The 14,089-nt window shown below is 40.9% G+C and overlaps 1 protein-coding gene across 1 annotated transcript in view; it reads left to right on the plus strand.

Moving 5' to 3' along the window:
- csmd3a (CUB and Sushi multiple domains 3a) overlaps positions 1-14,089 on the plus strand; it is a 126,801-nt gene that overhangs the window by 41,709 nt on the left and 71,003 nt on the right. Inside the window, exons 18-27 of the mRNA XM_030785320.1 lie at positions 143-331; positions 1,993-2,109; positions 2,640-2,855; positions 5,103-5,291; positions 5,925-6,094; positions 6,850-7,006; positions 8,690-8,881; positions 12,263-12,389; positions 12,815-13,017; positions 13,504-13,695. Of these exons, the coding sequence (XP_030641180.1) occupies positions 143-331; positions 1,993-2,109; positions 2,640-2,855; positions 5,103-5,291; positions 5,925-6,094; positions 6,850-7,006; positions 8,690-8,881; positions 12,263-12,389; positions 12,815-13,017; positions 13,504-13,695 (1,752 nt within the window). The remainder of the gene's footprint in view (positions 1-142; positions 332-1,992; positions 2,110-2,639; positions 2,856-5,102; positions 5,292-5,924; positions 6,095-6,849; positions 7,007-8,689; positions 8,882-12,262; positions 12,390-12,814; positions 13,018-13,503; positions 13,696-14,089) is intronic.

Consider the following 14,089-nt stretch of genomic DNA (forward strand, 5'->3'; position numbering starts at 1 on the left):
ATCTCTCTCCGTCTTTTCCAAAACCCCACCCCTCTCTGTATCCCACCCACTCACTCTCTATATCCCCATGTCTCTCTCCCACTTGCTCTCTCTCTCTCTCTCTCTCGCTCTCTTTCACTCTCTCTCTCATCCCTCCCTCTAGGTGTTACTCTAGACACACACTCTTGCCTGGATCCGGGGATTCCAGTGAACGGCATACGTTATGGGCAGGACTTGGCCATCGGCTCCACGGTGTCGTTTGGCTGCGAGCCAGGCTACAGGCTCAGTCACGAGGAGCAGCTCGTCTGCGAGAAAAATCATTGGTGGAGTCACCCTCTCCCAACCTGCGACGGTGAGTCTTGTTTACCCTGCCATCTCAATTCGACGTAATCATCCAACAAGCTCGCGCTCTTCATTCAACCGGCCCCCTCCTCCTTTTCTTTCTTTCTTTCTTTCTTTCTTTCTTTCTTTCTTTCTTTCTTTCTTTCTTTCTTTCTTTCTTTCTTTTTCCCTCAGCTGAATTCAAGGACTTGTTATCATGGTGCTACAGCCTGTTTGTGTGTCTTGAGTATTGTTTTTGGCCTCTAAGTAGACTTGGAAAAGCCGGTGGTCCAGTAACGTTGAGATACACCCCAGCTCTTTGGTATTTGGAACGGGATCTTAAGCGTGTGTTTAGAATCAATTTACACACACACCACACACACACACACACACACACACACACAGAGAAGGAAAAAAAAAAAAAGAAAAGCCAGCTGGCTCATAAATTGTTGACCCGGTACTTAAACTGACACAGTGCACAATATTGATTTAATTCAGCACTCGCTTCTTTCGCGTCATGTTGGGGTATTTTTTTTTGGATTTTGTTTCTTTTCTCTTTTTTTTTCTTTTCTTTAAAGGCCTACATTCTCTCGAGGAGCGTCTTACGCATTAACCCTCTGGCATCTCGCGGCGTATTTGCCAAATCACTCAAATTGCCGTCGTGGCATATTGAGCTCATTCAGCTTTGATGGCTTTTTTTTTTTTTTGTGGAATTACGCATGAATAAAATATGTGGAGTAAGTTTTTTGTTGTTGTTGTTGTTTTTTTTGGAGAGGACTTTAAGGCCAGAGACAGACGAGGGGTGAGGAGGTTGGACTGTGGAGCAGATGCTGAGCTCCAGGCTCCAGTGTCCTCTTTGGGCTCCTTAAGAAAGAACGTCGAATAACACAGATATGCCAACGCGCCCGTTTTAATATGTGAAACTTTAACAAGCTTACAGCAGCTCTTCACGAGAATCTTTTATCAGGGGGTTTTATACTTAAGCGTAGGTGTGTGTCTGTATTTTTGGCCTAATGTTTGGTTCTGTGTTAGTCTATGTGGTGAATTTGTCTGTGTATTTTGGTGTCTAGTGTTGCAGGTGCTTCACCTCGAAGTTTCATTAATAGAATGGTTAAAAAAAAAAGAAAAACAAAAAAAAAAACATGTGAGTGTGATTTTCTACAGGCTATTTACATATTTCTGCGTTTAAAGGAACCCTGACCTTTATTTGAAACAATGACATCTGAGGAAAGGAACTCATGGTGCGAGGAGCTTTATTGCCCTCATTAACCTTTGGGTGATATTTTTATTTCCTGCAAAGGTTAGCCTCCTTTTCCCTCATGGTTCACCTTCTTTTCTCCTATCAAACCATCCAGTATAACGTAAGGCATTGCTTATCGGAGCAAAGCCGCGGCTTCTGCCACGCATGGCGCTAGAGCGATGACTTCATTCCATGTCAACCTGACCTTCTGTAATTATGGAACTACTGTCAGAGCAGATAATGATATGAAAGCAGGATGTGTTAAAACTCTAACAAAGCAGCTGAAACTAAGTCTGTGTCATTTTTGAAGAAAAGTAACTTTTTTTTCCCCCCACTGTTTGAAGTTATAAGGTAGCCTCCACAAGGTGGTCGTTCTGCCCCATCGTTCTCCGTGTGTGTTTCTTGACTGTTACTTCATTTAAAGAGAAGGATCCATCTGTGTTGATTGACAGCTTTGTGTGGGGGCGATGTCAGAGGTCCACAAGGTATCATCCTGTCTCCTGGATATCCCGAACTCTACCCCAACTCCTTAAACTGCACTTGGACTGTGGAGGTCAGCCATGGAAAAGGTAGATAGTTTTGAATCTATGAACCAAAACTGGTCTAATCACTATCATTGATTTATTCAGTATGGTTGCTACTGACAGTTCTTTTTTCATTCATTTGAGATCTTGGTTGCTGCAATGCATGAAGTTTATAAGCACTTCAGTTCTATCAAGTCTTTCCTCATGGATTTTCCTGTACTCACACACACGTGCACACACACACGCACACACACACGCACACACACACGCGCACACACACACACACACACACACACACACACACACACACACACACACACACACACACATTCTTTTCAAATACTGTTATTTCCTCAAACACATATATTCTTTTCAATCACCAGTCGCTTGAGTTCCCCAAATGCACCATCTCTCGACATTTGCCCCAGGTGTGTGTGTGTGTTTATTCCTAAGTGATTTCGCAATGCCATGGCTCTAACCTTCCCTCTCATTTCTGCCGCGAGCAACAGCAGCAGAAGATCCTGTCTAACATCCGAGCTCGCTTATCTGACAATCTTGCATTGACTTGTGTTCAGGGGTGCAGTTCACGTTTCACACCTTCCATCTGGAAGATCACCATGACTACCTGCTGCTGACGGAGAACGGGAGTTTCGCACAGCCATTGGCCCGCCTTACGGGCTCTCAGCGGCCGCCCTCAATCAATGCCGGCCTCTTCGGCAACTTCAAGGCACAGCTGCGTTTCATATCGGACTTCTCCATCTCTTTCCAGGGCTTCAACATCTCTTTCTCAGGTAAAAAAAGAAAAAAAAAAAGAAAGAAAGAAAGAAAAAGACATGCTGTGGCCCAGACATCCCTCATCCCCCTTCTTCGTTTGAAGTATTTTTAAAGACTAGCAAGGGGAAGTGATTTTCAGGATTTTCAGCCTAAGACATTTGGTGAATACCAAGTCATTCATCAGCCAGAACGTCAGATTTTTTTTTTTTTCAGGATTTTGTTTTAAAGAGGAACAGTGCAAAGAATGACACTCGAGATTGTGCTTGGGGAAGGGGAAAGTGGTGAAATACATCCGTTATGGTTTCTTTCACGCTTGCCTTGGTGTCAGATAGCAAATCGTAACACAAGTGAAACAGTAACAGTGTTATTGTTTAAGAATAGTATTGATGATCTAAAACAAATAACAGTAACACTAACAGTAAGATTAACAATTGGATCGAGAACTTTGACTGTGAGTTTTAGAGAGTTGGTTGAAAGCCTTTTTTTATCACAACAGCCTGCAGTGTATTGGACTGGATTTTGGAAGTTATCCACCAGCTGAGAACAGGCTTTGGGCTCGGGCGTTTTCATAAGCCTCATATCTCGGCTGGATAATTTTGCTTTTGAGCCCGCTCAATTTCAGGATACCCAGAGGTTAAACAGACCAGAAGTGCCATGCACTTTCTGTATTTCTCTGCTTTTTTCCCCCCATCACCTCTTTTTGATTTTGAAATAAAGAAGTAAATAAGCTTTACTTACTGCTGAGTATGAAGCCGTCATCTAGAAAAAAAAAAATCACTTTTTTTTTCCGTCAGCCTATTTTCCGATCCCCCCTTAGCTTTCTGTCCATGCCTGTGGTTAAGACAGGGTAGCTTAGAAAAGAGCCTTTTCTCCTGGAATTAGACGCTGAGGGGCAGGAGCTGTGTGTTTTCCAGAGGACAAAGTGCCCCAAAGGAAACCAAAGGAGTGCTAGTGAGTGGACTGCCTGTTGGGTCTGAGATAAGACACACATTAATTAAGAGGCCGTACTCATGAACACTCATAAAAAGTCGACTGTGAACAGTGTTCTGGTATTAGCGTAACACAGATTACTGCTTGATGAATGCTGTAGCTGGTCTTTTTCTCCATACTAAATATTGGTTGGGTTGACAGGTTCAGACATGGTCCTGCATAATTATGGACAAACTTTCTTGTGAAACTGTGGACTGAAGTTTCTATTTGTATTGGTGAGGTTGAGAAGAAAAGCAGTTATGTGCCATACCTTGATAATGATGATAATCACAATATATCATGGTATCACAATATATCACAGTATCACGATAATTAAATGATAACTGCAGTTGAACTTTCTTGCTAAGATGCTGTATTTGAGAGTGTACGGAGTAAGGCTAGAAATGCATTTTTCTAAAACAACAGTGAAGTAAGTGTAGCAATAGGCTTTGAAAGAGAATGGAGCTTCACGTCAAAAAAAAGGAAAAGGAAAAAAAAAATGAGAACAGCTGCATTGCCTCAATTGTTGATGCATATTCCATTTTTTTGCCACAGACAAATCACAAATACACAGATATCAACATCTGAATAGACTCCCATTGTTCACCTCAAAGCACGGTTGCCTTGGGTGATTTGACTCAAACTGCAGCTGTTACCACCCTGTGTTAAAGCCTTTATCTTAGCATTTGGGAACATTTAATTAAAAAAAAAAGGATAAAATAACCAGGGATGTAAGAATCTGAATACAACCACTTTAATTGGTTTGCTCAGAGTTTTTCTCTACTTATACCCTGCGGTTATATTAATACTCAGAAATTACCTTACAAACCATGTCATGACTTTTAAAAAGGCATTGATAGAATAATTAGGATGATTGGAAAACTGTTCTAATAGAGAAATGAGTACCTGTTATTTTCACTATTTATCTGCATGGTAGCCAGACTTCTAGACTCACAACTATACGCATATCATTTAGTGAGTTTTTTTTCTTTGTGTACTCTCCACCTTCTCTTAGGAATTTGAATCCATTAGAAAGACAGTCTTGTTGGCCAAGCTAATTGATCTTTTGGTTCCTGTATTAAAAATCACTTTAGAATTCAGTGCATTAGATTTAACATCAATCACTCACTGGCGGCCAATGACCACTTGCATTCAGCTGCCATTTCATTTGTTCTCTCGATAATGAGATCCACAGAAATAAAAAAAAAAAAAAAGCAGGTTTGGAATGGTTTGTTTGTTGTCCAACTTAACGTCCTTTCTCGGTGATGGTTTGAATGTTCATCTGTTTTGCTCAGAGTATGACCTTGAGCCCTGCGAGGACCCTGGCACCCCCAAATTCGGCTGGCACAGCGGTACCAGTTTCCGAGTTGGCGACTCACTAGCGTTCTCTTGTGACGTGGGCTATCGCCTGCAGGGGGCGCAAGAGCTCACGTGCCTGGGTGGGGGGCGGCGCGTGTGGAGCGGACCTCTGCCAAGGTGTGTGGGTACGTGGTCAGCCGCTTTCATTCGCTTGGATGTCCGACTTGGCGTGTCTCCTTGGCTACGTTCAGGCTCAGCGGGGGTCAGACAACCTGTCAGATTCCGTTCGTTAAGACGATCGGATATGGACTTTGGAAGCTTGTGCTCCCTTAGCAGAGGTGGTAACTCCTCAGCCGCTCTCCAGATAGTCAAAAATCATTCAGTCAGCTAATGACTGATTTCTGGATGGTAGAGGGATTTAAAAAAAACAAAAAAACAAAAACGATGTGGTCTCAATGAGCTGATTAACGTCAGCTTTCTGTAACTGAATGCTGATTGCTTTGTTGAAAATACTTTGTCCAGCTGTTGAATTCTGTGTCTTGAATGCCAGCCAAGTGAGACAAAGTTGTGTTTTGTTTTTTGTGTATTCTTGTTTGCTTTTTTTTTTTTATTAGTGGATGTGTTTGTGTATTTGAAAATATTACCCTGTTCATATGTAATATGTAAAAAGATAACAGTCTGTAGTACCGTTAATAAAATGTTATGTAATTTCTCTCCAAATACTTTAGAAACATGCAATATGCAATAATGGAAGAGTGTTTTGTTCAAAGTTGAAAGATCTTACTAACGTCATTTAAACCTTTTCCTGTCTGTTGCAGCTGAATGTGGCTCGACGGTCTCTAAGAATGCTGGGATATTGTTGTCACCCAACTACCCCATGAATTACGACAACAACCACGAGTGCATCTATAATATTCAAGTCCAGGCCGGAAAAGGCATAAACATCTCTGCCAGCACTTTCCATCTCGCTCAAGGTGACATCCTCAAGGTAAACTGATCAATAGAAAGGAAAGGGAAAAAAAAAACGCTCCCTGCATCTTCTAAATGATGAAAAAAGATTATCAGACAGCATCAAAGCCATGTGAGATTACAAATAACAGTAGGAATTGTGTTTTGTCTCTGCTGTTATAAAGGTTTTGAGCACTCTAATCGTGATTGGACAGCAGTCACCAGCAATTACAAGGGCAACACAGATTACACTTAATGGAAGCTGTACAGAAATAGCATGCGGATAGCAGTGGCATGTCTAACTAACAAATGAATGTGGCAAAACCAATGCATTTTAACACTGGTGACCACTCCGACCAATACATAGAGTATTGCTAAAATCTGTGGGTGTCTCTATATAATAATTGCTAAAGATGCTTCTAGCCATTTAGAGCAGGAGAGCTGAGAGCATAGGAAAGAGAAAGGAAAGAGAAAGGAGTGAACTGGAGTGATATCGGAATATCAGAAACTTGTACAAGTGAATGCTTTCCATATTTAATTTTTTTTTTTGTAATAATGTGAGATGTAAATTGTTAATTTGTTTTAAATGTAATGCTAGTGTGTTAGAAGTCAGGCAGAGGGTTCACATCTGCTAGTCTGACATTTAAATTTTCCAGTGTTTTAAATTGAAATTTAATAGCCAGAGAGTGTCTGAAGAGTCACTCGCCTCCTGGTAACAGCTGGTAGGTTTATGATGGAGTCCATTGCCTTCAGTCATGTTCATTTGTGTGTGTGTGTGTGTGTGTGTGTTTCCAGATATATGATGGAGCAGACAACTCTGCAGATGTACTGGGCACCTTTACTGGTTCTTCACTGTTGGGTCTGTCTCTAACCAGCACTTCCAACCATCTGTGGCTGGAGTTTTACTCTGATCAGGAGGACACGGCAGAAGGCTTTAAACTGATCTACTTCAGTAAGCTCTCGCTCTCTCTCTCTCTCGCTCTCCCTCACCGCCTCTAAATCAAGGCACCAAACGCCGCCCAGCTCCCACAGTTCAGGCCGAGCACATCCTTGAAATATATAGAACCCAATTAATCTTCCTCTCTTTATTAATTTCTTCATTTCACCGTCAGCTTGAATTCCAATTCTGCTTGACCCACTCCAATCTCGCTCCTGCTCTCTCTCTCTCTCTCCCTCTCTCTATCTCTCTCTCTCTCGCCTGTTCTCTCTCTCTCTCTCTCTCTCTCTCTCTCACACACATACACACACGCATGCACATCCACACACACTCACACTCACTCTCACACTCTCTCTCTCTCTCTCTCTCTCTCTCTCACTCTCTCACTCATGCACATACATGCTTCCCCGGAGGCCTGCTCTCATATAAGAATTCTCTTCCCGTGTCTTACAGTTATAATATCTGAGGAAAATAAACTGATTGTGCAGGCGTGGTTTCACATTGTGAGTGTAATGGTTGTGGTGTTTCAGCTGTGAGGTTTTACTATTGTCTGAACAGAAATTTACTCAAGGCTCCGTCTGGATCCGTCAGGATCTCCTCCCCACAGAAATCTTAATGGAGTCACTAATTTGATCAGCTTTGATCGTCTAATGGTTATATCCTCTGATACTCGGCGTACGGGGGGAAAAACTTGGGTAAATGTGGATAAATGATGATCAGAATTGAAAAATGGAAGAGGCAGGAGTTGTGCTTCTACGTTAGTCCTCTTGCTGAGCTTAATTTGTGTGCGGCTCAGACATGTTTTATATTGTTATTAGCGTCGGTGTACAGGATATAATCTAGCAGCAAGAGCAAACATTTTAATAACGCTGTAAACATCGAGGCTGATTCACTGAATACGTGCTGTGGAGAAGAAAAACTCTGCATAGTGGTTATAGCATATGTAATAACATGTTGTAATATGTGTATTACAGTGACGACTAGCATAATAGATACCCTCATTCTGAGGGTGAGTTTAATTTTCTGTTTACAACAATTTCAGTATGGTAAAACTGCTCTAATTACACTCAAATATTCTGTTTTGTTTTTTTTTTTTTTCTTTAAGTGCATTTCATTAAAACCCCAATTAAGAGAGCCATTAGAATATAAAATTATTGCATCATTACCTCTTAGTAAAACTTTTCATACACAGCCAACATGCCAACAGTTGTTTGCTTTTCCATTTTTGATCCTGTTTTTTTGTTTTTTGTATTTAAAAAAACGGTATAACAAAAACACATTCATAAACAGAATGATTGCGATACATCATGTCAGTGCCGTTTCCTCAGCTTGATTCCTCTGGGGACTCCAGTCTCCTGGCAGACAAGCAGTTCGCCTTCTTTCATACCTATTCTTAATGAGTTAATTAGCTGTATCATTCTCTCATTAAATTCTGATTAAGTTTTAATGGTTTGAATGATGTTATTTGTGCTCTTGTTCACAGTAATTACCATTGACATTGGAAATTCAGAGGAAATTATGTCTGGGTAAACAGCTAATCGGACATATCAGGGTAACAAGGGGCGGCATTCTAACGTACCAGGCTTCGGAACCTCTGGCATGTTTTTGTATGAGGGTGTGTGTGTGTGGACATTCAGGGGTTATTAACGCGTACCATTGGTCCTCTCTGCATTCCACCTCTCCTTAATTCACTTTCAGGTTTTGAGCTGTCACACTGCGAGGACCCGGGTGTACCCCAGTTTGGGTCCAAAGTCAGCGACCAGGGCCACTTTGCCGGGAGCGTGGTCACATACCGTTGCGACCTTGGTTACAGTCTCCACGGCAGCAGCGCCCTGAGATGCATGACGGGCGAGAGACGGGCGTGGGACCGCCAACTCCCATCATGCATAGGTAATTCCTCTCCCTTCTCCACCGCTCCCATTAATATGCAGTGTGAGGAAGAGCAGGGGGTTACATTGCTATGCAGAGAGGTAATCCAAAGGATTTAGCCCTGCAAGAATTCTATTTAATTGGACTTTGTTTAAAAAAAAAAAAACAAAGAGAAAAAAAAAACCCTGACTCGCTGTTCATTTGGCACGCGTATACAAATAGCTCTTGTGCTTCTCTCTTCAAAATAATTGATCCAGGTGAATGTCTCTGACATCATCCTGCATCTGCAAGAGCTAGCTGTTGAAGCGACACTCAAGAAAAAGGATGAGTGTGTGTGTGTGTGTGTGTGTGTGTGTGTGTATGTGTGTGGGTGTGCGTGAGAGAGAGAGAGAGAGTTTGTTTATACATATCGTATCCATCCACCAGCATTTTTCTTGCTTAGCTGTTTTGAGAGTGGGTGCATATATTATGCAAATGCATGTAAAGGAAAAGGGCATCTCTGGATTTACGCCTCATTTACTGCCTCAGCTTGTGACCCACTGACACGTACACATGAATGAAATTGGAAAGTATTAAGCAATCAATATAGTTTAATGTGAAATAATTAGCTGTACGCAGTCCCTAGCACAAAAATTATTAACCGAACGTACAGTTAGGTAGAGTGTGATCATTTTTAAAGGGAAGTTCATGCTTATTCATATATATATATATATATATATATATATATATATATATATTTTTTTTTTAACACTCCTTGCCGTGGACTTACCTGTGGTAAATTATTTCAACAAAATCAACCTTGCACATACTTGGTAGAGTTTACAAATGGATTCAGTCTTTCAACTAATCCATTTTTTTTAAAAGCTCTAGTATGTGTAGATGTGCAAGATTGATTTTGATGTGCAAATACAAGGGGCTCAACAAGTGAAAATCGCTTTGCATCCGGCCTCAAAGAGCAGTTGTACCAGATGCTGTGTCATTCTGCATCTGCGAAGACCGTTAAAACAGTTTAAACCAGATTACACGTGAAAGTGGTGGATTTTGGCCAGTATAGGCTGTTGTATTTTAGTATTAAACTTGATACCCTGTTAAAAAACAAAAACATTTATTTTGTAATTCAGTGTTGAAACATTTATGTGCCCCATTATGGCCATAGACAACCTGTGCAGATTTGAATGCACTTTAGGTCATTATCGAAAATGACTTGAAAAATACTAAAAAACCAAATAAAAACATAATTAAAATAAATAAAATAATAAATAAAAACATCTGAGATTTTGGCACTGGACTGAGTAAGTGTCCTAATGAGCTCAAAAAGCCATGTCAGAGAGGCATCTCCTTTCCCTCTGGCGCAACTCACTTCACTTACTCATTATCGTTCTAAGTCAATTATTTCAAAGTAGCAAGTGGTGCAGTTCTAGTGAGTGAATGTATTTCTGTGTATTTTAGCAATCTTGCCTGTTTGGACTCTAATCTTATTCCATGCTGAAGAACTATTATGTGCTAAGTGAACAGCTAGGCTGTTTTTGTACTGAAGAGTTCAAAGACCTTTACTTTGAGGAAAAAAAAGTGTGTGTGGTGGTCATTGTTTGCCTAGTTAACGGTGCACACTCCGGTCGAGAATCAGAAATGATGTAAACATTTCTCAGTCCGGACACATTCGGCGAACCGCCTCAGCGAATCACAGATAAGTTGTCAGACGCCCCCCCCCCAGACCGGTCAAGCTCCTTATATGTATGCTAGACAGATTTGAACGAACCATGTAAAAAAAAGTTTTGAAGGTTTGATACCCAGCAGACAATCAGCGGATGATCAGATACAATGCATCGCATGCAGCAGAAGTATTCATCATTGCCTGGAAGCTTGCCTGGGGGCCTACTCACTCTGATAAAGGAGCTCAGGGAATTGTTTCATCGAAATGGGCCATTTTAAGGTTGACTAGTGAGCTAAATATTTCATTCAATGCAAGCTGGTCCGTTTAACACTTTATTTCATACTGCGGTTGCCCTCTTTAACAAAGTTTAGCTCAGCGAATCAGAAAGTACAATTTTAAATATTTAAATGGAAAAGGAAGTGGGCAGATTTCTATGAGGTTCCTAAAACTTAAGCAAGCATTAGTAGGATACTCATATTGTCTTTCCATATGAGGAATATATCTTATTGCCTTTCCATATAAGGAATATAACTGATTAGAATGACATGACATTTTTTAGAGTAACTGTTTAGAATTACATGGCTGTAACAATTGTCTAGGATTATGTGACTGTTGTAACGATTTAGGATTTCCCAAGTGTTTTAGAGTAACTGTTAACAATGTTACAACTTTTTACAATTTCATGATGTTATTACTGTTTACAATCACTGAACAGTTTTAGAATAACTATTTAGAATTGCAGGACTGTTACAACTGTCTACAAGTACATGACTGTTTTAGTATAACTGTTCAGAATTTCACAACAATTTAGAATTATAAGACTGTTTTAGAATAACTGTTTAGAACGACGTGGCTATCACAGCTGTTTAGATTTTGATCCGTTTTCCTGTAGAGATTTTTTGTTCAAACATCACATGAAAAACTAATAATTTTTCTCCTTATGGGGTGCTGTGAGTAAATCATAGCCACACTGTAATGTTTTGTCCAATCTTGCTTTGGCGTTTCTATCTCGTCTATTACCTACCAGCTGGTTCCCCTTCAAAATGACAATGGACACTTTAACATAGCTCCTGATTGCTTCTGTTTGTTTTGGTTAAATCTCACAGTTAGCTTTAGAGAAACCTGCTGATGGTGCTTTGAGTAATTAGGATGGAAATTAAGTGGGCTAAGCTTTGGTTGGTGTCCTTGAGGGGGTTATGACAACCAAAAGAATGGATGTGAAAATTGGCTCTATATTCATGGGCCAGTGCAGTGTGTGTCCAAAGCCCTTAGCGCAGTGTCGAGCTCATATATCTTCCAAAACAGACTTTTAACAGTAATTAATGACTGTTTCAAACGGCACGCAGAGATACCTCTATCACACAGAATCAGCCCGACAGTTAAGCTACAGCATTCCAGAGCTCTGTGTTTCAAATCCAGCCCTTGGCACCAAACTGGACAGAAATTCACTTAAGGACCTGATGCACCTTGTCTGCTAATCAATACTTGCTAAAATAAACAGGAGTGTTAGCGAAGGCTACATAGAAAAGGTTCAGTCCAGAGAAGCCCCAAGGGACTGTATTTGCAAACTCTGGCTAGCAAGATGAGAGACTTGTTTTGATAGATGGAAATTTTTATAATTTCTGTGTTTTGCCAGAACAAGGTTGATTTATTTTTCTCTCTTTTTCTGTGGTCACTTCTTGAACATTATTATCTCTAGCACAGTGGCGTTTCACAGTGTAATGATTCTTCATCACGGTCTGTTGCAGCTGAATGTGGTGGCAGCTTTAAAGGTGAGTCGTCTGGACGAATCCTGTCGCCTGGATACCCCTTCCCTTATGACAACAACCTGCGCTGCACGTGGACTATTGAGGTGGACTCGGGCAATACTGTCAGGTACGTGGTTGTTATTGTTACTGGAGAGAAAAATCTGAAAGAAGTTCACGTCCTGGACTCGTCCTTTTCAGTTCGTTAGCTGGGTATTGGTTTTAAGGTCAGCTCCAGGTTCATTTGAAGTTGAAATGCTAATCTCTAATTGGCCGTTAACGAAGTGATATCAAAGCGTAAGGATTTTAGTCAAATTAGAGGCACTTAGAATGTGAATTAATAATAAGATCAGTAAAATTAGAGGGTTAAAGGCATAGCTAATCAGGGTTACAGACAGCAATTGACGCCAATCTCAATTTAACGCTTTGTTCAATCATCGATTCTACCAACTATTCATAAAACGTCAAAACATGCGTTCCAGTATTTTTGGGGCCATTCTTTTTTTTGTGTGTGTGGAATATGTGCCATGATGAGTAATATTAGATCATTTTCAGTCTCCAGTTTTTGGCGTTTGACACGGAGGCATCTCACGACATCCTGAAGGTGTGGGATGGGCCTCCGGAGAATGAAATGATACTCCGAGAGGTGAGCGGCTCGCTTTTGCCAGACGGGATCCACAGCACCCTCAACGTCGTCACCATTCAGTTCGAGACCGACTTCTACATAAGCAAATCCGGCTTTGCCATCGATTTCTCCAGTGAGTATTCGGCCAAAAAAGAAAGAAAAAAAAAAAAGGTTCTGCTGCTACCTCCTTTTTCTTGTCTTTCTTTTTTTTTTTATTTCTATTAACATTCACCAGTGTGCAGCTGGACACCTCCCAAATGGATGGTTCACAGTTACTGTGTTCCTGGAGAGTGACAGAGCTCCACAAGAGGCTTCCTCTTGTGCCAAGCGTTTTGTCAGAACAACCCCGGTAAATGACTGGTTCATCTCCATCACTACCACCCCAACTGTTTTTAGATTGTTGGTTTGCTTGGAGGAAGCTGTGAGTCACTCTTGGAGGATGTGTGGGCAGCCCTGGCACACGGATGTGCTTTTGTAGCACTTTAAGTGTGGAAAAACGTTATTTTCTCTCTCTCTCTCTCTCTCACACACACACACACACACACACACACACACATCACACTAAGCCTGAGCTATAATCTCCCCCTTTTTTTTGTAACGATGTTGTTGCTCTCCACAGGTTCCGTGGCAACGGCCTGCAGGGATCCGGGGACACCCATGAATGGTAGTCGCAGCGGGGATGGGAAGGAACCAGGTGACGTGGTGACCTTTGCATGTGACCCTGGATATGAGCTACAGGGCGAGACCAAGATTACCTGCATTCAAGTGGAAAACAGGTTCTACTGGGAACCCAGTCCGCCCACCTGCATAGGTTAGGGTTTTTTTTTATTCTTTCTGTTTTTTTCCTTTCTTTTTTTTTTTTAAAATTCAGATCACTGCAGCATCATCCGAAACCTGTAAAATATTACTCAGACCCTACTTTCACACCTGACACTTTAGAAATGACTTCAGGATGAAAACTCGAACGTTTTTAAAAACGGTAGTTTAATCATTCAAAGTTCACTTTGATAGAAACGTCTTATGGTTCCTTTTGTCAGCACTCAAAACTTTCACATGTTGTGTTCCACACAAGTTTGTTTGTTTATTTGTTTATTTTTATGGAAGGGGTCTGTCTGAGAATATCTTTTAGGAGCTGCGAATGTTTTCCAAGATCATACTGATAAAAAAAAGAAAGAAATTGAACATTAAGATTAAGCATTCAGATA

The sequence above is a fragment of the Chanos chanos genome, chromosome 9 (genome assembly GCF_902362185.1).
Source record: "Chanos chanos chromosome 9, fChaCha1.1, whole genome shotgun sequence".
NCBI lineage: Eukaryota > Metazoa > Chordata > Actinopteri > Gonorynchiformes > Chanidae > Chanos > Chanos chanos.